Here is a 25,650-nt window from a genome sequence, read left to right as displayed (position 1 = left end):
ATTTAGGAAGATATAGAAATGCATGTATTACTATCTACATTTGTTTTGGACACTTTTATTCTATTACAGACACAAAATGCATACTTTTACATTTAAAGATGTAAAATAAAAAATATATAAAAACATTTTCCTGACAGTATAATTTATTTATAGTACTGATGCTACTGTCCCCACTACAACAAACAAATACTTAAAGTAACTGCCCAATGTTTCCAGATTTCTAAGAAATATGACCTATAATTACTCATAATATGAATGAAGTAGTTTCCCTTCAATATGAGAGAAATAGTTTTCCCTCCAAAAAATTGTTATAAGTATGTTAAAAAGCATATTTTCTGTGGGCGTATACTGGTCATTAAAAATATTCATGCAAGTAGTGTTTGGCTAGCTCATCCTTCCTCTAGACTGCTGATTGGCCAGCTCATCCTCCTCAGGGAGATTACATCACTGGCAATTTTAGCATGTAAATCTTGGTAGGGCCAACCCCCCTCCACAGGTTGTGGACAGGTGTCTTTTATACTGATAACAAGTTCAAACAGGTGCCATTAATACAGGTAACGAGTGGAGGACAGAGGAGCCTCTTAAAGAAGAAGTTACAGGTCTGTGAGAGCCAGAAATCTTGCTTGTTTGTAGGTGACCAAATACTTATTTTCCACCATAATTTGCAAATAAATTCATAAAAAATCCTACAATGTGATTTTCTGGATTTGTTTTTCTCATTTTGTCTGTCATAGTTGAAGTGTACCTATGATGACAATTACAGGCCTCTCTCATCTTTTTAAGTGGGAGAACTTGCACAATTGGTGGCTGACTAAATACTTTTTTGCCCCACTGTACATATCTCCCTGGCATATTACATAATTTTTGCAGCAGCATACAATACATGTTTGGACTCACCTTATTGTGCTGTGCTCACTTGAACAGTAAAGTGGCAAGGCGTCGTTCGTGGGCAAATTTTGTCATCAAACTCTGTCCACAAAGTCTGGTGTTCTCTGGATTTATGGTGGGAACTCTGAAAAAAACAAGGTCGAATCATGATGATGTCAGCTCTAGAAAGAGGCCTGAGTTCCTGACTTACAATTCCGAGCTGGATGACCGTTCAAAACTTATTTTCCCAGTCTGAGCTAGTTTTTTCCTGAGTTCCCAGTTGTCTTGAACTCACTGAAGTCAGATTTCCCAATTCTGAGTTAACAGTTGTTTTGAGCACAGCAGAAATCATGCTGGATTGACAGCATGGCCAATGTGGAATGTTTATAATTTTAAGCTTGGAAAAGAGACCCAGAAACCGAGAATTGGGACCATACAATTGCAAATTCAACTATGACTGGTTTGGAAGGAATCAGTGGCTAACTGCAAGCATTGCAAGCAATCACTAGCCTGCTATTCAGTGAATAGTATCTGCAATCCAGAGTTTATATACATCATTAGTCTGAACACATTGCATGATTTTAAAGTTCCTTCTGCCCTCTGCTGGCTACACATTTTATACATGGGTTACACAGAAAATAATCTATACTGTATCAAATTATCTGTCCCATCTACAATACAACAATACAAGCATTGCATTGTTGTTCAATGAAGGGTCAAGGGAGAACCATGGAAAGGTCATGGCAACAACAAAAAAAGTCCAAAACCTCAAACGCAGGGTAACATGACAATGGTTCCCCTTAGAGGTACTACTCTGAAAGGCTCTGACTCAGTGTTTTGTGAAAAGCTATAGTGTCGTCTTGTTTCTATCATTGTTCATAACTGAGTACTTTGTTTAGCCAGGTTGGGACAACTGTGTGCAACATTGGCGTAAACATCATTCTGTACGATCTGTTAAATCACAACAGGAATTGCAGCCCTGCTCATGTATGATCAAATGGAAAACGGAAAACGTCCTTAGTTCAAGAGATCACGACACATAGGTGAAATGTATATGTAATTTATTTTAGAATTAAAAAATGACATCCGGCATTGTGTATGAATATACAACTTTTAGAGTAATCCTTAACTCCAATAAAACAATCTGAAATAGTAATATAATAATTACATAGTTAAGAAAGGATTTAGCAAGGCATGAAGGTGGTAACATTCTATTCAACTGTCAAAAAATAAGTTTTAAAAAACTCATCTGTTATGCTCTCTCCTTTGTGCAAATGCATCCAACTTTTCAGTGTCAATCAAATCCGTATCAATCAAATCAAATCGAACATGAACCACACAAAGGTTTAGATATCCTATATGTCTCTGTGTCCACCTTAATTGAGGACAAACACATTGTGAATTATGGTCCCATAAAGAAGTTAAGTTATTTCAAGTTGTAGAAACAATATATGAAAGAGCAGGGCACAGTAGGCTCAGAATTACATTGAACAATTAAATGGTTCATTTAAATTGTTCATACTGTTGTTATAACCAATTTATGTAGACCTACAAGAAAATGATTGAACACAGTTAATGTTAAGAAGCATTTTTGCCACATATTTGATAAACAAGTCATACATTCAATCAGTCTGAGAAAGTGCTTTTGATAGAGAAATATGTATTTGATTTCTATTGATAAATAAATACTATAAAATAGCAGTCACGCTGGCATAACTAGGAGTATAACACGTATACAAAGCATCACAACTGACACGGTATGTAACAGAAATGTGCAAAGTCAAGTGAATAGTTCTAAATTAGTAGTACATATTTCAAAAGGAAGGCACAACAAGTTGTTTTCTGTGGTATACTGTCATAAAGCTATTTGTACTGTAAATGTCAAGTTTCCATCATATTATACTATTTAACTACTGTAGGCAGCATAAATATGAGATGCACAAAGTCATCTGTCTATGGGTCAACAAAATATTATTGCTAGCTGTGACACATTGCACAAAGCAAATCTTTTAAAAATCTTTGCATTTTGTAAAAAATAATGTCACACTTAACATTTCCACAAAAAAACTATTCTGACCAGCAGTGTATTAAAATAAAGGACATCAGCCCATTTGAAATATAAATATATGCTAATATAAGCTTAGCTGATTAACCTCAGTGTCACGCCCTGGCCTTAGTTATCTTTGTTTTCTTTATTATTTTGGTTAGGTCAGGGTGTGATATGGGTGATTTATGTGTTTTGTCTCATCTAGGAGTTTTTGTAGATTTATGGGGTTGTGTTCAGTTTAGGTGTCTAGGTAAGTCTATGGTTGCCTAGATTGGTTCTCAATCAGAGGCAGGTGTTTATTGTTGTCTCTGATTGGGAACCATATTTAGGCAGCCATATTCTTTGGGTATTTTGTAGGTGATTGTTTCCTGTCTTTGTGTTTACTGCACCAGATAGGGCTGTTTCGGTTTTCACGTTTATTGTTTTGTAGTTTGTTCATGTTTGAGTTTTCTTATTACAGAACCATGAACTATAACCACGCTGCGTTTTGGTCCGCCTCTCCTTCCCAGGAAGAAAACCGTGACACTCGGTACAGGTGCAAAAATGGTTCTACAGTGCCTTCAGAAAGTATTGATACTCATTGACTTATTCCACATTTTGTTGTGTTTGAGTCTGAATTCAAAATGGATAAAATTTATATTTTCTCACCCATCTACACACAATAGTGAAAATGTGTTTTTAGAACTTTTGCAAATGTATTGAAAGTGAAATAAAGACATATCTAATTCACATAAGTATTCACACCCCGGAGTCAATACTTTGTAGACGCACCTTTGGTGATGATTACAGCCTTGAGTCGTCTTGTGCAAAGCTGATACAGACATACTCATCTATATTTGGGGATTTTCTCCCATTCTTCCTTGCAGATTTTCTCAAGCTCTGTTAGATGGAGAGTGGCGGTGAACAGCAATCTTCAAGTCTTTCCACACATTTTCAATGGGATTCAAGTCTGGGCTTTAGCTGGGGGCCTCAAGGACTTTCAGATTCTTGTTCTGAAGCCAATTCAGCATTGCTTTTGCTGTATGCTTGGGGTCATTTGTCCTGTTGGAATGTACATTTTTGCCACAGTCTGTTGTTTGCACTCTGAAGCAGGTTCTCAAGGAGTTGCCTGTATTTGGCTCCATTCATTGTTCTCCCTATCCTTACCAGTCTCCCAGTCACAGCCACTGAAAAGCATCCCCATAGCATGCTGCTACCACCATGCTCCACGGTAGGGATGGTGTTCAATGTGTGATGAGTTATTGCTGTTTTTTCCAGACTTAGCGCTTTGCATTTAGGCCAAAGACTCAAATCTTTGTCTCATCAGACCACAGAATATTTTTGTATTTCACTTGCCTTTTTGGCAAACTCCAGGTGTGCTGTTGTGCCTTTTTTTTTTTTGAGTGGCTTCAGTCTGGCCACACTCCCATAAAGCCCAGATTTGTGAAGTGCTGTAGACATGGTTGTCCTTCTGGTAGGTTCTCACATCTCAGCCAAGGAACTGTAGTTCTATCAGAGTGGTCATTGGGTTCTTGGTCACCTGCCTTACCAAGGTCCTTCTTGCCTGTTTGCTCAGTTTGGTCAGACGGACAGCTCTAGGCAGAGTCTGGGTAGTTCCATATTTTTCTTTATATCTCAGAGATCTATGGACAGTTCCTTTGACTTCTTGGTATAGTTTCTGCTCAGACATGCAAGTTGTAGTGACATCTAAAGGATGATCAAAGGAAATAGGATGCACCTTAGCTCAATTTGGAGTGTTATAGCAAAGGAGTGTAAATACTTATGTTAAATGAATTATTTCTGTATTTTATTTTCAATCAATTTGCTTATATGTTTTCACTTTGTCATTATGGGGTTTCGATTTTGAATTCAGGCTGTAACACAATAAATTGTGCAATAAGTCAAGGGGTATGAATACTTTCTGAAGGCACCGTATATAGTGCCACTGCCAAATAAGGGTAATTTGTCTTGTAACCATAGTGGAACCCTTTTTGAAGGTTCTATAAAGAACCATGTTCATGAGGTTCTAAATGGAACCTTTATGGTGCTATAAAGAGGGTTAGCCATATATTACCTTTAAAATTACATGGGTGTTAATATTGTGTTAATTTACAAGTTAAATCAGGTGTGCTAGCTCTGGACCGGCTGGGTGGTCCCTGAGGAGATAATTGAGATTTAGTCAACCGTTGACACGAGGCCTTACATAAGTCTCTCACAAGACACTATTACTGGCCAGTCATATTTAACATGCAGTGACATAATACAACAGATTATGTCAACTGGAATGACACTCACTCTCGGCTGCACAAAAAAAGCTGTGAGAAAACCACGCCCCAAAATATTAGAATGAGCCACCTCCCCTACATTTGAATTATCACTAAAAGATTAAAGCTCCGTTTTCTGAACGGCAAAGAACCATTGAAGAGCTCAAATGGTTATTTTGAGTCCTTATGGTTCCACATAGAACCATCACCCTTACCAAAGAACCCTCTTTTCTAAGTGTGTTGATGTAAATACTAAAACATTTCCAGTTTTGTGCTCAAAACCTCACAGTAACATTTGGATGTAATATTGCTTCTTTGGTTTACATAACACTCTTGACTGCTGAACATTAACATATTAATTGATAACCTTTCATTTATTCCTGGAATCAAATATTTGTCTGATGCGTGGTTCGCGGCTCTTTCTTGGGTGTGTGTTGCTGTACCACTTCCTTAGAGCCACACCACAGGTACTGACGACCACACAACATGCCCCACCGAGACTCCACATGGTGGGCTTACGGTTGAAAAAAAAGAACTGGAAAATAAAGGCCAGGACCACGTCAACGGTCCTCATCAAGGCCACAGGGCCGGCCTTCTCAATCTGAAGTGCTTTGGTGAGGAACGTTTGGCCAGCAATACCCAGGATTGCTATCAGCATAAGGATCCACCTGTCTCTCCCACAGAATGGAATGGTCCATTCACCAAGTATAAACAAAGTGATGACACACTCAATGAAACCAATGACCGCATAGTACCACACAGACAGATAGTAGTGGACGCTTTTGCCCATTTTCCTGAGTATAACTAAAGTGCAGGCTGCTCCTAACGCTCCACCGAAGGCTGCAATAGTCCCCTTGAGATGATTGGTGTAGTCTCCCTCTATTCCCTCTCTACGAGCACCAAATATGAAGGGAGGCCTGGCTATCATTATGACACCAGCCAGTGTGAAGACAGTGAAGACACAGTCCCAGATTGTGCATTTCTCTTTGAGGAAGATCCAGGCTAACAAGGCGGTGAACACTGGGTTGCTGAACATGATGACTGTTGCATCAGCCAGGGGCATCTGCTGTACTGCATAGAACAATAGGATCATGGCGTTGGAACCCAAGAACCCTCTCATCACCAAATAGATCCGCTTGTCTCTTGGTCCAAGGAAGCCAGTCCTGAAAAACAGAAAATTGATAGGTTAAATATTTGTATGGGATTATCAAGGTTCAAGGGGTCAAGTGGTCCAATATAGTATAAATACAGTTATGTAATAACTTACTTGTAATAGATAAGCATAGGCATCACAAACAGCATCTGGAAGAAGCAACGAATGGCACTGATTTCTACAGCATGGACTCCATCTATTGTCTTCACCAGAAGAGCTATAATGGAGAATAATACTGTTGCCAGCAGGCCATAAAACAGGCCCAGTCCTGGACAATGTTTATTCTCTGAGGACAGAGGGAGAAGGACACATGAACTGGTTAAAATAGCTTGAATGGAACTGAACATTAACCCACTAAGAGGGAAGTAATTTAATGGTTGTTTGTCTGAGATGGGGAAGAGGTACAGTACTCAAATGTGATATCAAATGCCACTTCGTTGAAAATAATCCCTGCTAAAGCTTAGTTACTGGCAGCTTCTTGACAAATTGAAAGCTGCACGGTGATTTGAGGTGTTGAATATTATTAGATATATCTATCTACCTGGGAGTTGGCCTGTCACACACTGTACCTACTAAATGGAGTGAGACTCAAATTGAACAGGAAGTATAAGAAGGGGCCATTTTAGCCTGTACTGACTAGATATATGGAAAACAGTGTGGAAGGACGCAGAAGAGCATTACTCATCTGAGAACAGACAACACCATTGTTAGACTTCCTTGTGAGTTTGATTAACACCCTGTGGGCACTGCAGGTGCTCATTCTTTCCCATTTTGTAATCATACCTTAAATCAGGGGTCTCCAACAGGTAGATTGCAAGCTACCAGTAGCTCGCAGCGCACCTACTGTATCAATAGCTCGGCCAATCTATTCTGAAAGTACATTAATTTTTTCATGTGTTCCATCTGTCATAAACATAAAGCTCCCGGCTACTATCCAATCAAAGTCACATTGACAATATCCCTGGTTAGGCACTTTTGTCTTAAAAAGTCAAACGTAACACAGTCTGCCAATTAATTTCCAGCAATATTTCCTCTGTCTGTTTGGTGTGCACGTCTAGCTAGGCTGTATAGCTGGCTATTTGTATGTAACCAGGTCAGTTGCCCCAGTATCTCTGTCTGAGAGACCTCTCTAACGCCCAGGAAGCTCAGATTCAAACTCCCATTCACCAGCTCTGCAAGCGTTATAAAAAACGTTCGTTACTCACCAAATATGGACTATCTCATTTACTCCCATTACGGCCAGTATGGACATCCAAAAAAGGTATAATTATAAATGTACAAGCAACAGAAAAAAATGCCTCTTCGGCACCACCATTGTATTGAGCTGTTGTAGACCTCCGACCTGAATACAAAGTATTATGTTTGGGGCAAATCCAACAAACACATTACTGAGTACCAACCTCAATATTTCCAAGCATAGTGGTGGCTGCATCATGTTATGGGTATGCTTGTAATTGTTAAGGAGTGCAGAATTTTTCAGGATAGAAAATAAATGTAATGGAACTAAGCACAGGCAAAATCCTAGAGGAAAACCTGGTTTTCTGCTTTCCACCAGACACTGGGAGATGAATTCACCTTTCAGCAGGACAATAACCTAAAACACAAGAAGACAGTGAATGTTCCGGAGTAGACGAGTTTCAGTTTTGATTAAATCTACTTGACCTGAAAATGGTTGTCTAGCAATCATCAACAACCAATTTGACAAAGCTTGAAGAATTTTGAAAAGAATAATGGGAAATTGTTTCACAATCCTGGTGTGGAAAGACTCAAAGCTGTAATCACTGCCAAAGGTGCTTCTACAAAGTATTGACTCAGGGGTGTGAATACTTGTGAATGAGATTTCTGTATTTCATTTTCAATACATTTTGCAAAAATGTCTAAAAACATGTTTTCATTTAGTCATTATGGGGTATTGTGTATAGATGGGTGAGAACATTTTGAATTCAGACTGTAACACAACAAAATATGTAATAAGTCAAGGGGTATGAATACTTTCTGAAGGCACTGTACTGGCCGTAACGGGAGTAAAGGAAGATAGTTGATCAGTGAAACATATTTATTGAGTACAGAATGTATTTTGATATTATAACACTTGCAGAGCTGGTAAATGGGAGAGCTTCCTGGGTGTTAGAGAGGTCTCTAACGCACATCAATTTTTGTCATTTCTCTATGAATAAGTGTAATATGAGAGTAAAAAAACAGAAAAGTCCCATACCATGATTTTTTACTGAAAACAGAATTTGGGAAAACACAGAAGATTATTTTATGGGGCCTGTCATTCCAAATGCTGTTTATTAGCCATTACACTGAGTGTACAAAACATTGCCCTCAGAACAGCTTAAATTTGCTGGGGAATGGACTCTACAAGGTGTCGAAAGCGTTCGACAGGAATGCTGGCCCATGTTGACTCCAATGCTTCCCACAGTTGTCAAATTGGCTGGATGTCCATTGGGTAGTGGACCATTCTTGATACACACGGGTAACTGTTGAGCGTGAAAAACCCAGCAGCATTACAGTTCTTGACACACTCAAACCGGTGTGCCTGGCACCTACTTATCATACCCCGTTCAAAGGCACTTCAATCTTTTGTCTTTCCCATTCAGTGAATGGCATTCGCCCTCTGAAAGGCACACATTCTCTGTTCTCTCAAGGCTTAAAAATGCTGCTTTAACCTGTCTCCTCCCCTTCATCTACACAGCTTGAAGTGGATTTAACAAGTGACATTAATATGGGATCATAGCTTTCACCTGGATTGACCTGGTCTGTCTGTCATGGAAAAAGCAGTTGTTCTTAATGTTTTGTACACTTAGTGTATCTTACCAGGTATAACAGAGCAACCTCTTGTTACCGGGGAAGAGGGGAAGAGTTGCAGAGTAGAGAAGAAGACAAGAATGTTCCTATTTGAAAGCTATATATACAAATATAAATAAGTAGCTACTACACATTTTTTAAGTAGAAAAGGTTATAAAAAATGATAGACAAGGTTGGAGACCCCTCCCTGCCTATTAAATTATAAGGGAGAAACTCATGTTACATGTTTTTAAATAAATGCCCGCCATCCTAGAGGTTTGAGCTACATAATATAAATAATCCTGGTGGGAAATGTTTAAACGGATTACCATTCAATAATTCATAATCAGACAGATTAAAGTGGGGGTGAAGCGGCCACAATGATGCAATGTAGGCTATTAGCTAGTTTAATCTGAAAGAGTTTGTGAGGCAATGTTTATTACCAGTATAGTAATTAGAGAACCACGATTAGGTCCATTACATAACGTGCTGCTACGGAGGTCGTCATTGGCTACTCCGCTGGTTATAATTTCTCATTCCCATCTACCTCAAAAGGTCATACAACTTTACCTAGATGGAAGCAGATCCAGTCATAAAATGGACTGTGTTAATAAACCGTAAACAAGTGTGTTCAAGTGGTTACGTTGGTAGACCTCTAAAGATAGCTAGCTAAATTATATAAATGATCTCTAGTTTTAGCTTGAAGGCTACCTTTGGCAACTGTGTCTCCTGGGTCCGTTGAGATGGGATCCCCGCCGCCGCCAATTCTACAACACAAGGGAGGACATAATCTTTGCTTCGCACTGCTTTCCACTGTTCTAGTCCTTGCCTCTTCATTACCCCGCTCGTCATGACTGTTACTTTGTAAATTAATCCTCTCAGTAGTGCGTTCATCGTCGTCCTCATCGCCAACTTTGTGAAATACAACTTTAATGTCCCCCTGTCTAAGGGGAACGGCCGATAGAACTCTGTCGTCTATACTATTACTGTCCTTCAAATCCCCCATTGTAAAATGCAACTGCAACAGGTGAGCATGCCTTGGATGTATTTTACACCCTTTATGTCTGAGGGTGAGTGAGTTGTCAGACCGGTTTAATATGTAACCTTAGTGGCCACTGTAGTAGCATGCAATCGTTACTTTAACCACGGGGGACAGCTCCAGTGGGCAGCTCTCCGGGGTCATGGCTAGAAAGGATCCAGCGTTTGTCAAATTAACCTCAGATTTGACTTTTGGTAGCAGGTTAGGAGAATTCGTTTTGGGGTAGGAAAAGAGTTAGGGGTAGTTAAAATGTACAAAAAAAATACACTTTTGACGTTAATTTGTCAAAAGATGGATCCCTTCTAGCCGAGCTCAAGCAAATGACATACCGGTAAGGGGCAAGCCAGTTGGCCAACCAAAACGTTACCCTAAATACAGGTCTAGTTCAAAAAACGGTTCAACCTTCACCTTATTAAAAAAATATGAAAGAATAGTGGACATTATTGGGGTACTAAACTAAAGTGCTTTTCTTGTTATAGAATGATCAAGATTTGAATATGTGTAGGCCTGTGGAGGCTGGTGGGAGGAGCTATAGGAGGATGGGCACATTGTAATGGTTGGAATGGAGTTTTTGGAACAGGGTCAAACACAGTTTCCATACGTTTGATACTGTACAATTTATTCCATTCCAGCCATTACAATGGGCCCATCCTCCTATAGCTCCTCCCACCAGCCACCACTAGTGTAGGCTAATGCAATTGTGATGTTTTATTAAACAAGGACATGAAGATAACGCATTTATGGTTTTATGAAATGTGTTTATTACTAGCCTACTATACATAAAATACAGCTACATTAAAAACAAAAGACACTTTTACTACAGATTAGAATACACATGTTTTTTTGTAGTATTGCAGTTATATATCTTGGCCTACATTAGGTTAAATTCAAAATGTAATTTCAAAATCTAAAACTAGCTCCATATGAAAGATATAACATGATTGGAGTGGTCCCCTCTACATACAAAATGCGGTATCGTATAAATGAATTGGCTCATTATAAAAACGTAAACATTTCATTTGGCAAATTGTTCGTCAATTAAATGTTCAATTTAACATTTGAGTTACATGTGAATGTATTCTTGTTATTTTCTTTACCTAAAGCACAGCTATTGTCGTAGTGTAAGGGCTTAGTTGCAGTCAGTCAATAATTGCTTTGTCTACGAGGAAGAAAAGAGGAGAGTGCTGTGAAAGAAAGGGATACAGTAGATGTTTCTAGCAAGGCATTCATCAGGAATTCTTATTAGTGGACTATATCATGCATATAGCCCTACAGTATAGTCACCCCTCCAGTGTTCAGTGATACTGCATTTATCAACTACACACTCCATAATTGTTTTCATTAATTAATTATTACTCAGGTCAATCATTATGTGCTCGTATATCTGAGTTTTCCCTCTAAAGCTGGAGGCCAGCAGAAACTCTCTGTTGTCAATGGACACCACAGAGAATGCCCTTGGTGCCTGGATGTTCAGGTCCTGGAAGTGAACAAATTGGCCCCTCTTCAAATCCCACTGATAGACCTGCGTCAGGGAGTAGTCGCTGCCGAGGATGGCGTACTGCCAGTTGCCGATGGAGACTGGCTGGAAGACCATGGAGCCCCGCGAAGGCATTGTCTGTACCTCTTTGAACATGGCGCCGTCCCACCTCATCACCTTGGAGTCCCCAATAAAACGCGTCAGGCAGATGAAAAGATCACTCTTCACCTTGAAGTGCTTGACCGCATACACGTCCTCCATTTCGGGGATATCAGTGCGCCTGTCGAACTGCTTCAGACTCTTGCTCCACTGGTAGATGACAGGCCTCTGGGAACTGCTGGCTAGGATCAGATGGGGCTTTCCAGAGATCTCCAGGTACTCCACGTCTGTGTCACGGTACCAGAGATGGAGGGACTGGTGAGAGTAGAACCCATAGCCGTTCCACTTGTACACTGTGGTATAACCGGCCTTGGAGCTGTCGGCGATCACGAAGAAGGACTCACCGTCTATGAGGAAAGTCTCAATGTCATTAGGTTTCCTGATTTTTAGGATGTCAATATCCTGGATTTTGATGAATTTGTTGGCTGAAATGTCCCGCTTGTAAATGTGAGAGCCACCAAAGAGCTGGGCTACGAAGATGAACAGCTGATTATCAATCACCATGGGTTTGCATACCACAGTGGATGTACCTGTAAAACAAGGACCAAAAACAAAGTATTAGAACATAGGAACATGAAGTCAACATTTGCGAGAAACACTAAATACATATACACTATACATTTTAGGATGCACAAGATATAGTACGACACTGTATTCATGGCATATCATTTCGACATCTAGTGATATAAAATAAACATTGCTCACTTTGAATGCTGTCATAGGTTCTGAAAACAGTTTCAACGTGATCCCATTCCAGGAAGCTGCACGTTCCAGTAAAGGGCTGAGCAAACACAACAAACGTATCCATACCAAAGGTAAAGGACTCCACTGAAATGGACTCAAACATCAGTGGCTGATAAGAGGCAAACTCTGCAATACAAAACAGATCACTGTATTAGACTAAGCATAAAATCGAATTTGTCACATGCTTCATAAACTAACAGTGAAATGCTTACTTACGAGCCCTTCCCAACAATGCAGAGAGAAATAAAATAATAATAATAAATAATAACACGAGGAATAAATACACAATATATTTTTTAATGTTTTGGCAGTGTTTACAGCCTCGAGTCTTCTTGGGTATGACGCTACAAGCTTGGCACACCTGTATTTTGGGAGTTTCTCCCATTCTTCTCTGCAGATCCTCTCAAGCTCTGTCAGGTTAGATGGGGAGCGTCGCTGCACAGCTATTTTCAGGTCTCTCCAGAGATGTTCGATCGGGTTCAAGTCCGGGCTCTGGCTGGACCACTCATGAACATTCAGAGACTAGACCTGAAGCCACTGCTGTGTTGTCTTGGCTGGTCGTTGTCCTGTTGGAAGGTGAACCTTCTCCCCAGTCTGAGGTCCTGAGCGCTCTGGAGCAGGTTTTCATCAAGGATCTCTCTGTACTTTGCTTCGTTCATCTTTCCCTTGATCCTGACTAGTCTCCAAGTCCCTGCCACTGAAAAACATCCCCAAAGCATGATGCTGCCACCACCATGCTTCACCGTAGGAACGGTGCAAGGTTTCCTCCAGACGTGAAGCTTGGCATTCAGGTCAAAGAGTTCCATCTTGGTTTCATCAGACCAGAGTTTCTCATGGTCTGAGAGTCCTTTAGGTGCCTTTTGGCAAACTCCAGGTGGGCTGTCATGTACCTTTAACTGAGGTGTGGCTTCCGTCTGGCCGCTCTATCATAAAGGCCTGATTGGTGGAGTGCTGCAGAGATGTTTGTCTTTCTGGAAGGTTCTCCCATATCTACAGAGGAATTCTGGACCACTGTCAGAGTGACCATCGGGTTCTTGGTGACCTCTCTGACCAAGGCCCTTCTCCCCCTATTGCTCAGTTTGGCAAGGGCGGCCAGCTCTAGGAAGAGTATTAGTGGTTCTAAAATTCTTCCATTTGAGAATCATGGAGGCCACTGTGTTCTTGTGGACCTTCAATGCTGCTGACATTTTTTGGTACCCTTCACCAGATCTGTGCCTCGACACAATCCTGTCTCGGAGCTCTACGGACAATTCCTTCAACCTGTGGACTTGGTTTTTGCTCTGACATCCACTGTCAACTGTTGGACCTTACATAGACATGTGTGTGCCTTTCCAAATCATATCAAATCAATTTAATTTACTACAGATGGACTCCTCTATCAAGTTGTAGAAACATCACAAGGATGATCAATGGAAACGGGATGCACAATTTTGAGTCTCATAGCAAAGGGTCTGAATACTTATGTAAATAATGTATTTCTGTTTTTTATTTTTAGTAAATAATGCAAAAATGTAGAAAAACCTGTTTTTGTGTAGATTGAAGATAAACATAAATCATTTAATAATTTTTGGAATAAGGCTGAAACGTAACAAAATTTGGAAAAAGTCAAGCGGTCTGAATACATTACGAATGCACTGTAGGTGGGCTACGAGCCACTGGTAGCTTGCGATCTACCTTTTGGAGACACCTGGACTAAGGTGTCTGGGATGATGGAGTTGATGTGTGCCATGACCAGCCTTTCAAAGCATTTTATGATTACAGATGTGAGTGCTACAGGGCCATAGTCATTGTGACAGGTAGCCATTGAGTTCTTGGGAACAGGAATGATGGTGGTCAGCTTGAGACGTGGGGATTACAGACTGGGACCAGGAGAGGTTGAAAATGACTGTGAAGATGACTGTGAACCGTCTGGCCCCGTGGCCTTTCGAGTATTGAACAGATTAAAAGCTTTACTCACGTCGGCCTCAGAGCGAGATCACCCAGTCCAATGAAATGGCGGGGGCCCTCATGCACAGCTTGGTGTTGTTTTTATCGAAGCGTGCATAAAATGCATTGAGTTCGTCTGGTAGAGAGGCATCGTTGGGCAGATCACGGCTAGGCCTTCCTTTGTAATCCGAAATGGACTGTAGCCCCTGCCACATACGTTGAGTGTCAGAGCCGGTGTAATAGGATTCCCATATTGTCCTTTTGTCTGTTTGATGGCTTTGCGGAGGTTGTAGCGGAACTTCTTGTACGTGTTCGTGTCAGCCATAGTGCCGGGATTGGCTGTGGTAGCCCTGTGTGTGCAATATTTCTGTCCTTTATTTTAGCACTTACCTCAGTGTTAATCCAGGGCTTTTGATTGGGGAAGCAGCAAACCTTCACTGTGGGGAAAGCGTCTGCAATGCGTTTCCTGATGAAGCCGGTGACTGTGGTTGCCAGCTCGTTGATGTGGGTTGAGTAACAGTGGTCTAGGACTTTATCGCCCTTAGTGGCAAAGGAGACGTGTTCATAGAAGTTGGGAATCAAGTGTCTTAGTGACACGGAAATAAAATGACTGGCAACAAGAAAAGCTGCCTCGTACAGTTCGTTAAGTGCCAGCTTGTTGTTGTAGTAGGCCTGAGGTGGAATATATACATCAACACTCTCGAGAGGTAGGAGGGTCTGCATTTCACCATCGTGGAAATTCCAAGACGGGTGAACAATACATTGTTGGTGATGAAGAGACATACCCCTCCCCTATTGATTTCCCTGAATCCAATGTCCTGTACGTTCAGTGAATGGAGAATCCACCGAGTTGGATAGCTGCGGGGGGGTCTGAAAGCCATGTTTCAGGAAAACAGAATATTGCAGTTACGAGAGTCCCGTTGACAACAAAGCTGCGATCAGTCTTCCATCTTATTATCAAGTGGCCAATAGAATACAGGGAAGTGGTGGCCGGTTTTCCCTTCGCCTTAGTCCCACCAGGATGCCCGCTCTTCTCTTTTTCGCCTGCATTTCCTCTTGGGTAGCCCGAAGATTGGGTCAGAGGTACACAAAGAGCCCAGGGCAGATGACTTGAAGTCGAAGTTGATAAGGATTACCATCACTACCAGAGAAGGCAACATTACTGGCATTCTTCCTTGGTGACTGTTTTTAGTGTTCTGTAGGCTACTCTAGGTACATACTCTACAGTATTAGTGTGATCATTTTCACTTTGTAATTCATTTACAGTCTTTGAGTCTATTGTGTAATGGCCACTGCTGAATAGCATGAAGCAGCAGTGGTTAAGGAGATTAACATTGCAAGATGTGCAATGCATAGTCACTTTAACTTTTCCTACATGTACATATTACCTCAATTACCTCGACTAACCTGTGCCCGAGCACATTGACTCTGTACCGGTACCCCCTGTATATCGCCTCGCTATTGTTATTTTACTGCCGCTATTTAATTATTTGTTACTTTTATTTCTTATTTTTTACTCAACTATTTTTTCCTTAATAACATGTCTTTTTCTTAACTGCATTGTTGGTTAAGGGCTTGTAAGTAAGCATTTCACTGTTGTATTCGGCGCATGTGACAAATAAAATTTTATTTTATTTTAAATAATTGCACCAATCACCTGCAGTTATGCAGTCAAAAGACCCGGGCACAAGGTCATTGATCAGTTTCCCTTGAAAAAGCAGGGGCCCACTGCAGAGGATCTGATCAACCATCGCATTGGTGGTATGCATCCACTCCACCAGCCACTTTAGTTTGCAGTCACATTCCAGGTTGTTCCCTTTCAGATCCCTGGTAAAACAGGTTAACACAATATGCATAAATCAAAACCTGAATATTTTGAATGAAAATAAAACACTTTTTTTTATTTTACATAAGTGCACTTTAGATGGCGATGTTGCAGATTAAGCGGCTGGTTATGTGAAGAAAAGAAAAAATACTCACACTTTCACCAAAGCATCCATGCCCTTGAAAACATCTTTGGGTAATGTACCCAGGTTATTATAGGCCAGGCTCCTGATTTTTTTTTAAAAGAAAGGAAAACATTGTGTTTTAGACCACAAAATACAGTATGTCCTGAATCAACACAATACATTGTGTCTGACTTCAAAAAAGAGTTGTTCTTGGAACTCAGCATTATGTTTCCCCCTGTCACTGGGTGGGCCCTGACTGTCACTTCGGTCCAGAATGAGTAAGGAGGAGAGGTTACAGAGCAGATATCATGTTTTGTTTTGCACCCCAGGACATATTGTTCTTGGTTATAATTTGATTGTCAAGAGTACACAGTACACTCAGACAATCTACTGAAAATAGTGAAAGGCGATACATTCTTAGAATAACGATTCGGCAAACTTATATGTCCACTCATGTTTGTATTTTTTTTTTCTATACAAAGGAGTGTAGGGGAAACGGGATGGTGGTGACACGGGACAGTTGTAAACACTTGCAATTCCTCCAATCAGGAGCGAGGTTGAATCATATGATTCACTGTGCACATGCTCAGTTTAGTCCTGAATCCTTATGTGAAAAAGCTAGTCACTGTGATAAACTGCAAATTCTATTGACAGAAATCTGATTTTGAGGTAAGAAAGTCATTATTTTGACCGAATGTGTTTTTGTGATTGTATAAAAGTGTAGCTTCATTCACCGAACTTATATCAGGTTTATAACCAGTCTGTGTAGAGATATTTGATGCAAGTTAGCAATGGTAAAGTTTTAACATTTAGCTAAAATGGAAGCTAGCTAATGGCTGCAAGGGTCAGGGTTAGTTGTAAACATGTTACAATTAACCCTGACTAAAACTGGATATTTTTGGTACATGTTTTCTTTTACTTTCAGCATGCCTAGATCATGGAAAAGAAAGACAGACAGGGAGTACCTCTCCACACTTTGAAAAGAACGTAAAATGATGTAACAGAGCGGTGGGAATCAATCAGATCAGTTGCAAAGTTGTATGGCATATGTCATGTGATGCTGTGCAGATTCTGCAAAGAGAGAAAGAAACCACTGGAGAAGGGGTCGAGAGAGCTTGTAGGCTACCGTAGTGGAAACAGGGTCTTCGTTGACGAGCAGATGCAGAAGTTGTCAAGAGTATCTCTTGAGGGCAGCTGATTTATGCCCACTGTGCCCACTGCTATCCATGCCACCTCTCCAGCTGCCTCCCAGGCCACCTCTCCAGCTGCCTTCCAGGCCACCTCTCCAGCTGCCTTCCAGGCCACCTCTCCAGCTGCCTTCCAGGCCACCTCTCCAGCTGCCTTCTAGGCCATCTTTCCAGCTGCCTTCCAGGCCACCTCTCCAGCTGCCTTCCAGGCCACCTTTCCAACTGCCTTCCAGGCCAACTCTCTAGGCCAGGTGGAAACGCCTGATTACTCTTCTGATTTCAACCCAGTTGATGTACCCATTCAAGCACTCAGAAGGCAAAACAAATGTTGCTCTTCCTAAAAGAAAAACAGATCGAAAGAAGCAAGCCAAAACAAACCACACCAAACAACAACAAAAACTGTCCTGCTTCAGAAAAAAACTAACAAAATAAAGCAGATTGAACCAGAAGATTCAGATTCCTTCATTGAGGAACACTTCTGCATGGAGTGCATGGAGCACTTTAACAATTCCAAGTCTGAGGAGGTCTGGTTGCAGTGCTAGGAATGCAAATTATGGAGGCACCAAGCCTGTACCACTGTCGCAACTGTGACTGATTAAATGCTCAACATACAATCACACACACACCAGAAATGTTCAGGTGTTTAGTTTAGCCTAGTTGTTGTCTGGTTGAGAAAGACCATTTAGTGGAGGGTTAAATAACATGCCTAGTTAAAAAATTACAAAAAATTACATTTTTATTATTTATATTTATTATTATTTCTGCCAAACAAAATGTTAAACATGGCAATGTTGCTCTCATGGTCTCAATGAAGGCGTTCAACAATTAGTTGCATGTCATGACAACAAACCCAGATCATGGGGAAGATTGTAACACTCCTTGTATTTAAGACAACACCATGCATTTGCAGTTTGTATATATAATAAAGTGTTACAACCATCCCCAGTCTCCCCTATTAGCAAATATTCTGATATGAAAACTGGAAGTATTCCCAGTCAGCGAGGTCACCAAGTTTACATAGAACCACCACAGTGTCCTTTGGCAACTTGATATGGCAGAAGTGAGGGAGGCTAACCTTGCTTAACATCACTGAAATAGGATTTGCATCATATGCAGTTTTCACAATAATACAACTGAGGTACATTTGGTTAATATTTGAATGTACCTAGGGGAGGCCTCAGTGAACAATGGTTTTGATAATGCTATGCACCATGGGAAAAGCAACAGAGGTGCGGACTAGAGTCACATGACTTTGACTCAAGTCACAAATTTGATGACTTGAGACTGGATTTGGAAACTCAAGACGTGGAACTCAACTTTGCCTTGAGACTGATGACTTGAAATGATCTGGCCAGGTTGTGTAATGTTTTGTCATTCATCTTGTGGGACACTTACTCTCCATGCAGCCAGAGACGTTTGACCAATGACCAGACATCAGCATTGGCGAGCAAAGGCACATTTCCCGATTAGTGACCATAAAGCGCTTGTTTCATTTTCTCTGGTTTTGTTTGTCAAAAAACTGAGTAGCCTGTGTTCATATTATCCATATAAAATACAGTTTAGCAATCTGCAACGGATCTTTGCCAGAACAATAGGCTACCTGGTGATTTAATTGTTAATTTTCATATTTCAGATGATAGGCCTTGGTTGGGTGAATTATATACCTCAGTGGTGGGTACTGGTTATATGTCTAAAGATAACTAACCTAGCACTTCCTTCAATGCTTATAGGATGAAGATGTAACATATTAAATAAATCACGATATTTATGAGGAAGAAAAAGGCTACAGACAGACCATGCCTTCCAACTGATCCTCAACCTCCGCTGCATAGGTGATAGGTGAGAATTGTCTGTTAATTGAATGATTAGAATATTCCGCCCTGAAACATATAATTGTATGGAATTGATTAGAATGTATGAAATCATAATCAATGAATGTGTAGTCATAGTCATAATTAGGTCAAAACAATATGTCTTTATGGTATTTCAAACACAGACTGTCTTGAGCTTGGTGCCGACCTGACTGGAGATTTGGGAGAGAACTGGGAGTACGTCTCAAGGACAAAGTCACTATCTCTGTCGGCTGGGAAGTGAGACAGACAGTGTGTGCGTAGCAGGACATGTGTATGCGTATGTTTGTGTGTATGTGTGGGCATGAGAAGTCAGTATAAAATGAATTGATTTGTATTCTTGACTTCAGAACGTTCCCGTGAATAAACATTTAACTTTGGTAGACTGGGCCTCGGTCTGTTTTCGTTTCTATCAGTATCTTACAAATCCTGATAAAACAGACTGAGGGTAACATAATTGAATTGGTAAATTAATAGGAGTATAGAATTCTCCTGACAATAGGCTACATGTAGGCGGTGACATTGCAAACATGAATGACGTTCAGCTCAAAATGCTGGTGGAAAACATCGTTTATTTGTGAATATTGCGTTTTAAAAAAATGCATCACCGTTTACGGCTGTAATGACAGGCAACATTCGCGCAGCGATTGTGCGCGCTTGTTCGACCTGTGTGCGTGCGCGTGCTTGTACGTGATCAAACAATTTTTGGAACTGCATGTATGGCAATCCTCTCCCTACAATTTGACGCAAATCAGCAATATGTTCGCTCGTTCATAGGTTCACAAAGTCTTTGATCCGCAACCTCTAAAAATGAGTGTTTCAAAGCTTGCGGGTCAAAAAGTTTGAGAACCTATGATTTGCTGTAAACTATAGGATCGGGTGCGTTGGATTGTCATATGCAGCTCCAAAATTGTTCGGTGATCAAAAATATTAGGCTAACTGTTTACTTTGCAATCTCACCCGCAATGTGGCATCAAGCAACAATTACTAGCATAGGCCTACGGATCTTTTGGTAAGTCAATATAGCTTGAAATGCATAATTTACTTTTGAAGCTTGCATTTGGAATTTGTTGTTAAAATGAATTATTACATCATCAAAATGTGTTGCTGACAAAATAATGAAAAATGCTGTCTGGTAGCCTCAATTGACAAATATTTGTATTTGAACAAGTCATTGCATGTATAGATATTTTTTTTTAAATCTTGATTTGAAACTTGACTTAATAAAAAACGTGTGACTAAGAATGCACGTCTTGGATTTGACTCGAGACCCGACTCGTTCTACTTGGGACTCAACTTGAGACTCAGACATTGAGACTAGCTTGTGACTCGAAAAATGTTCAAGGATGGTTAACACAATATGCAAATGACACAAGTCCATTGTTCTAACACATTTTCCATGATTTCGGATTGTAATCAAGTAAAAAAGGACATTCTTATACTTACAGGTGTATAACTGCTTTTAGGCCCCGGAATGCATATTGTGATATTGTTGCAATTTTGTTGTTTTCGATAAACCTGTGAATGAGTTAACATTTAATAACATATTTTGAGATTTAATCATCATATGATGCATTTGAGGATCGTATCCAATAGAGAGAGTACAACTCACAGGTACTCCAGATGCGGTAGACCTAGGAATGCATCCTCATCAATTGAGTCAAATGTGTTGGCAGTGAATAGGCTGTTAAGAAAATAGTTTACATTCCATCATTTCTATAACATTTTTGCTTTTACTCACACTTGAATATAAATATTTCACATTGTGGTTGAGTTTCCAAGCAACCCACTGCTAAAAAAATGTGAACCACTTCATTTTCATGTAGCCTAATCCTTCTGTTCACACTTGTAATATTTTCTTACTCTGCGTTTCCAAAACAACTCTGTTTCACAAGCCTATAACAATAACATATGTGGTCCCAACATAACTTGTCATAACATAGCCTATTCAGTATTATTAATATTGCCCACAAACTCTTGACTCATTTTGCATCATTAGGCATGAGGGAAACCACCATGCCACAAATGCATGTTTTCCTGAAATGTTTTCACACTGTAGCCTATCATGGTGAGATATGGGTGGGTCCTCAGACAATGGATTTACTGCAGTGGAGTAACAGTATTCCCGAGAAAAGTTTTTTGGTTTCATTTCATTGGACAGTTTTTATTTCAGCTAAGCAGCCAATATCCTACGCCCCACTGAGTTCATGTAGTGTGTTATTACATAATCCTGCTCTTCCTCCGAGGGAGCAGAACTGTGCTTTGTTAATGCAAATGGACCATCATGTTAACGTATATTATAAAACATCGTTTAGTAACGTCAAAACTCACAGAAGATGTAGCGCTGGAGAGTGTAAGAAGCTTCCTCCAGTGATTTGGGTGAATCCTGATTTGAGAAAAGATCTGAATAGAAACATGGTAGAAAATATTCACGTTATTGATAATATATCAACCATTTCATTTGATTGTAGCCGTACATTATTTAAATTAGCTGCTTGGTTTGCGGTGTTATTTATTCCATTCAACATGTTCCTAATACTCGACAAAAGAGAGATCATACGATATCCCCATCATAATGCCATTGCCAATATTATTATTTAAATAATTTACAATATTTAATTCCAAGCACTTACAAGGAAAAGACATCAGGTGGAAAGCTGTGAGGGACCGATCTTATATTTTCACACAATGCATTATCTTTGGTGCACGTACAAGATGCGGGGCATCTAGGTTGCTTCACTCTTCTGCTCTCCGCTAAAAGCAGGATGGTGGCGACGCAAAGCAAGACCGTGCATTCTTTCAGGGTTTTGTTTCCATATCCCATCCTTTTGGTGCTCTCTGGTGACAACCAGTCCGTCGAAGATTTCTGAACATGAACCTCAATTAAATATCCAAACTTAAAATGTTTCAATGTCAAATCTTGAATGTCTGTATTTGCTTCGAGTTATGCAGTGATGCATGCAGCTTGTATCTCAATGACCAGGCACTCATCCAAAAGATTCGTTCTGCAAGGCGCAGTATGTAAATGCAGGACAGGGAAAATACGGCAAACGTCACCGATCCTTGGACGGATTAAAATCCTCCAAAATACGTTGTAATTCCAAAAGTGAAAATGTACACAATGTAGGCTACACAATTTTATATTGTATATTTTTGTAACTAGGTTGGCTCTGTGTTTTATTATGAAGCTCTGACTGAGCATCTATTTGGCTTGTGCATATATATAAGAAACAATGAAAGCCTCAGTCCCTGGAGAGAGAGCTCAGAGAGCTGCGCTTATTTTATTACTATGAGGTATGGAGCCCCACAGTGGAGGTGTCCTAGTACCCATAAAACGTAGCTGTCGAACAGGAAAATGGTTCCAATTGTTTTTCCACCATTCATTTTTTTTCCATAGGGGACTTTAGAAACACTTAAAACAAGGGCTGTGTTTCGTATAGGCTAACCCTGGCGTAATGTTGTCATAACCATGTACATTTCTCTGACAATGTGACTTATCAAAATAATTGGCTCTATATACACTCAGATTTGAAAATGCTAATTAGCATCGAAGTAGACTTCACACAAGACTACAAATCCCTGCAAGCTACTGCACGTCATCTCTAGCTGACACCTTTGCTAACAGGTATTGTCAATTTAAAACCTGCACAAGACACTTCACAGTTCAGTCCATTTAAAGAAATGTAGCCAATTATTCATTACTACATTTAGCTAACATGATATCAATAATACAGAGACTCTTACCTTTGCCTCGATTCAAGCCTACACGTTACACACATTTGAAGTGTTTCTAAAAAACTCTATGGGGAAAATGAATGGTAGGTTTTATGGGTTTTTCTGCGTTCAAAACAACTGGGAACTTGGGGAAAAACAAGCTCTGACTGGGAAAAATAGATTTGAACAGTCATCCAACTTGGAATTCCAACTCGGGAACTCTAGCCTCTTTCTAGTTCTACGACATTCCGACTCGAAGATCACTGACATCATGATTAGACTTCGTATTTCTGAGAGTTCCCAGTTACCATAGCAGGTTAGGAAAATAAATGTAGCAGGATAGGATAATTAGGTTAAGGTTAGGTAAAGGGTTAGCTAAAATACTCTCCTTACCAGCTACGAAAAGACACTTCCAGTCGTAGCTGTACTCCTAGTCACAACCGGGACGCAGGCTATTAATAATGCTCGCACAAAATCCATGAATGTTTCATGCGGAACGGCTCCTATTCATTAGGAGGATCTGTGGAAACAGCCAGTGGGACATCCCTAATGTAAACACTAACTTTAGCCCCTACCCTTACCCTAACCATCCTTGGGACATCCATACCCTACATAAGGGACACTTGTGTCATTTCCCTTATGGTTGATGAGGATCTCCATATGGCAAATGGAAGGTCCCTTACTAGAAATCCTCGGGTGTTATTACAATAGGCCGATGGCCACAGGTCATCCCCCAGGGCCCGGTCTTCCGGGAAGTCATCAAATAAAGTTTCCAGGACACATCATTTCCGCAATATATTTTTTTTGTGACTTTTTTCTGCTATTCCTGAAAATTCCACCAGATGGTGACTGGCTGTATATGGCAAATGGACATCACCAAATGGACATGGCCGTTTCTCGGAAACGGAACAGACTTCGAAGACGAAACTCGGTGAGCACAGGGGTGGCCAAATGTACTTTTAGCCCAGAAACAAGATGGCGTCAAGGCCACAATGCTCTTTGAGTTAATGCACATTTTGTGGGATTAAAGGTAATAAAAACATTTTTTTTAAACGGTAATACAGCGCTAATTTGACCGCTTCACATCAAAGTACATAAACCTATGGTGTAAGGAAAAATAGAATCAGATATTTAACGATCATACTTTACGAGAAATCGTTAAGTTATAGATCCAGTTGAGGCGGGTTTCAGAGCTCTATGTGATTTCTGTGATTTTTTTGTACTCACACACACACACACACACACACACACACACACACACACACACACACACACACACACACACACACACACACACACACACACACACACACACACACACACACACACACACACACATACACAATATGGAGTGACACAGCATGGAGCTTACAGACACACAGAGCCTGCAATAGTTACCTGTGTTCGAACCATCAAAGAACCAGCTGAAAAATGTGATAGTTGGCTTCTAAACGAGTTGGACAAAGTGGGTTTGGTGTCAGTATGTATCAGTTTGGTGTCAGTATGATATCTTATTGACTGATGGATGGCTGGCTTGATGGCTGAGTTATTGTTCATTTCCAATAAGTTTAAACAGTGATGAACCTACACCAAATGAACATGCTGAAATCAACACTGAAAGTGTCGGCAAATGGCATCACCGTAGTCTCCATTCCGTGCCTTGTTCAAGGAGATGCCCCACTTGACCATAGTTCATGAAGCCTACATGTACATGTAGTCAGACACATCTGAGTTTCTCCCTAAGGATAACGTTGGTTTACAGGTTAAGCTCCAACTCTGCTTCTGTGCAGGCAATTTTCAAAATTCCTTTTGCCACCTGTTCAGGGTCACCTGTACCTCTACAGATATCAACATGAAAAGATTGAATGGTCCTTCATACCCTAAAGGGGAAGTATGAACTTCACCGTCAAATAAGGCTGAAATCCCAGAATGTGCAGGCTTAATTCATCACAGGAAGGGAAAAAATGGCATCAACATAGTCTTTAGGCCGTGCTGAGTTCAAAGAGATGCCCCACTTGACCATAGCTCGCTCGGTCTGACAACCGTGCAAAAAAACAGGCCCAAAATGAAGTCTGACCGTATCCATGTATAGTCTGAATTGTATATATTTCCAGATTATGTTTGGGGGGCATGTAAAGAGCCACATGTGTGAATAGCAACTGTCTCTAATGTTATTGGGGTAATATATTGACATCCAGAAAGGTCATAGAACAAGGCCCAAAATGAAGCCTGACCTACATTTGAGGTGCTTTTGGATGACAGTGGTAGAACCGTTAAGGCTAGAGGCACAATTCAACAACAGGAACCTTTCTAAGGTCCTCCCGATCTCTACCATGTGGAATTAACCCTTAACAGTGAAAACATGGTGCTTTCTTCTAACAGAATATATTGCCTGCTCCCCTAACTTCAACCTGATGCCTATGTGGGTTATGATTGCCATATCAAACTGGCTTCAATGACATTCCATCAGGCCACTATGAGGATTACCTATGTTGATTTTAAGCT

General features: G+C 40.4%; 2 protein-coding genes and 1 long non-coding RNA gene across 3 annotated transcripts; 1 reads left to right on the top strand and 2 right to left on the bottom strand.

Annotated features, from left to right (window-relative positions):
• Positions 1–1,911: 1,911 nt before the first annotated feature.
• On the bottom strand, positions 1,912–10,215 carry slc35g1 (solute carrier family 35 member G1). The gene is made up of 3 exons (XM_031804909.1): positions 9,812–10,215; positions 6,425–6,596; positions 1,912–6,320 (listed from the first exon to the last, which is right to left on the bottom strand). The coding sequence occupies exons 1-3, from the start codon at positions 10,104–10,106 to the stop codon at positions 5,528–5,530; spliced, it is 1,260 nt and encodes a 419-aa protein (XP_031660769.1). The 5' UTR covers positions 10,107–10,215; the 3' UTR covers positions 1,912–5,527.
• LOC109870135 (uncharacterized) lies at positions 9,906–20,694 on the top strand. Its single transcript, XR_002252104.2, has 3 exons — positions 9,906–10,127; positions 19,312–19,420; positions 19,578–20,694. It is a non-coding gene; the product is annotated as an uncharacterized LOC109870135 (long non-coding RNA).
• Positions 10,877–22,623, bottom strand: lgi1b (leucine-rich, glioma inactivated 1b). Its single transcript, XM_020460498.2, has 8 exons — positions 22,065–22,623; positions 21,763–21,834; positions 21,044–21,115; positions 20,878–20,949; positions 16,426–16,497; positions 16,103–16,272; positions 12,481–12,645; positions 10,877–12,305 (listed from the first exon to the last, which is right to left on the bottom strand). Exons 1-8 carry the CDS (start codon positions 22,253–22,255, stop codon positions 11,485–11,487), a joined length of 1,635 nt encoding a protein of 544 aa, XP_020316087.1. The 5' UTR covers positions 22,256–22,623; the 3' UTR covers positions 10,877–11,484.
• Positions 22,624–25,650: the final 3,027 nt, after the last annotated feature.

The sequence above is a fragment of the Oncorhynchus kisutch genome, linkage group LG25 (assembly GCF_002021735.2).
Source record: "Oncorhynchus kisutch isolate 150728-3 linkage group LG25, Okis_V2, whole genome shotgun sequence".
NCBI classification, from domain to species: domain Eukaryota; kingdom Metazoa; phylum Chordata; class Actinopteri; order Salmoniformes; family Salmonidae; genus Oncorhynchus; species Oncorhynchus kisutch.
The sequence above is the reverse complement of the archived record's forward strand: the minus strand, read 5'-3'. Positions and strand labels throughout refer to the sequence as shown.

Excerpts from the sequence above, each read along its gene's own strand:
- lgi1b (XM_020460498.2), bottom strand. The coding sequence starts at position 22,255 with ATGGGATATGGAAACAAAACCCTGAAAGAATGCACGGTCTTGCTTTGC. Across the intron at positions 21,116-21,762 it reads TCTCCAGCGCTACATCTTCT|CCTATTCACTGCCAACACAT; the intron begins GTGAGTTTTGAC and ends TTTTCTTAACAG. Across the intron at positions 20,950-21,043 it reads CTACCGCATCTGGAGTACCT|GTTTATCGAAAACAACAAAA; the intron begins GTGAGTTGTACT and ends ACTCATTCACAG.
- slc35g1 (XM_031804909.1), bottom strand. The coding sequence starts at position 10,106 with ATGGGGGATTTGAAGGACAGTAATAGTATAGACGACAGAGTTCTATCG. Across the intron at positions 6,597-9,811 it reads AGGAGACACAGTTGCCAAAG|AGAATAAACATTGTCCAGGA; the intron begins GTAGCCTTCAAG and ends CTCTGTCCTCAG. Across the intron at positions 6,321-6,424 it reads CCTATGCTTATCTATTACAA|GACTGGCTTCCTTGGACCAA; the intron begins GTAAGTTATTAC and ends TCTGTTTTTCAG.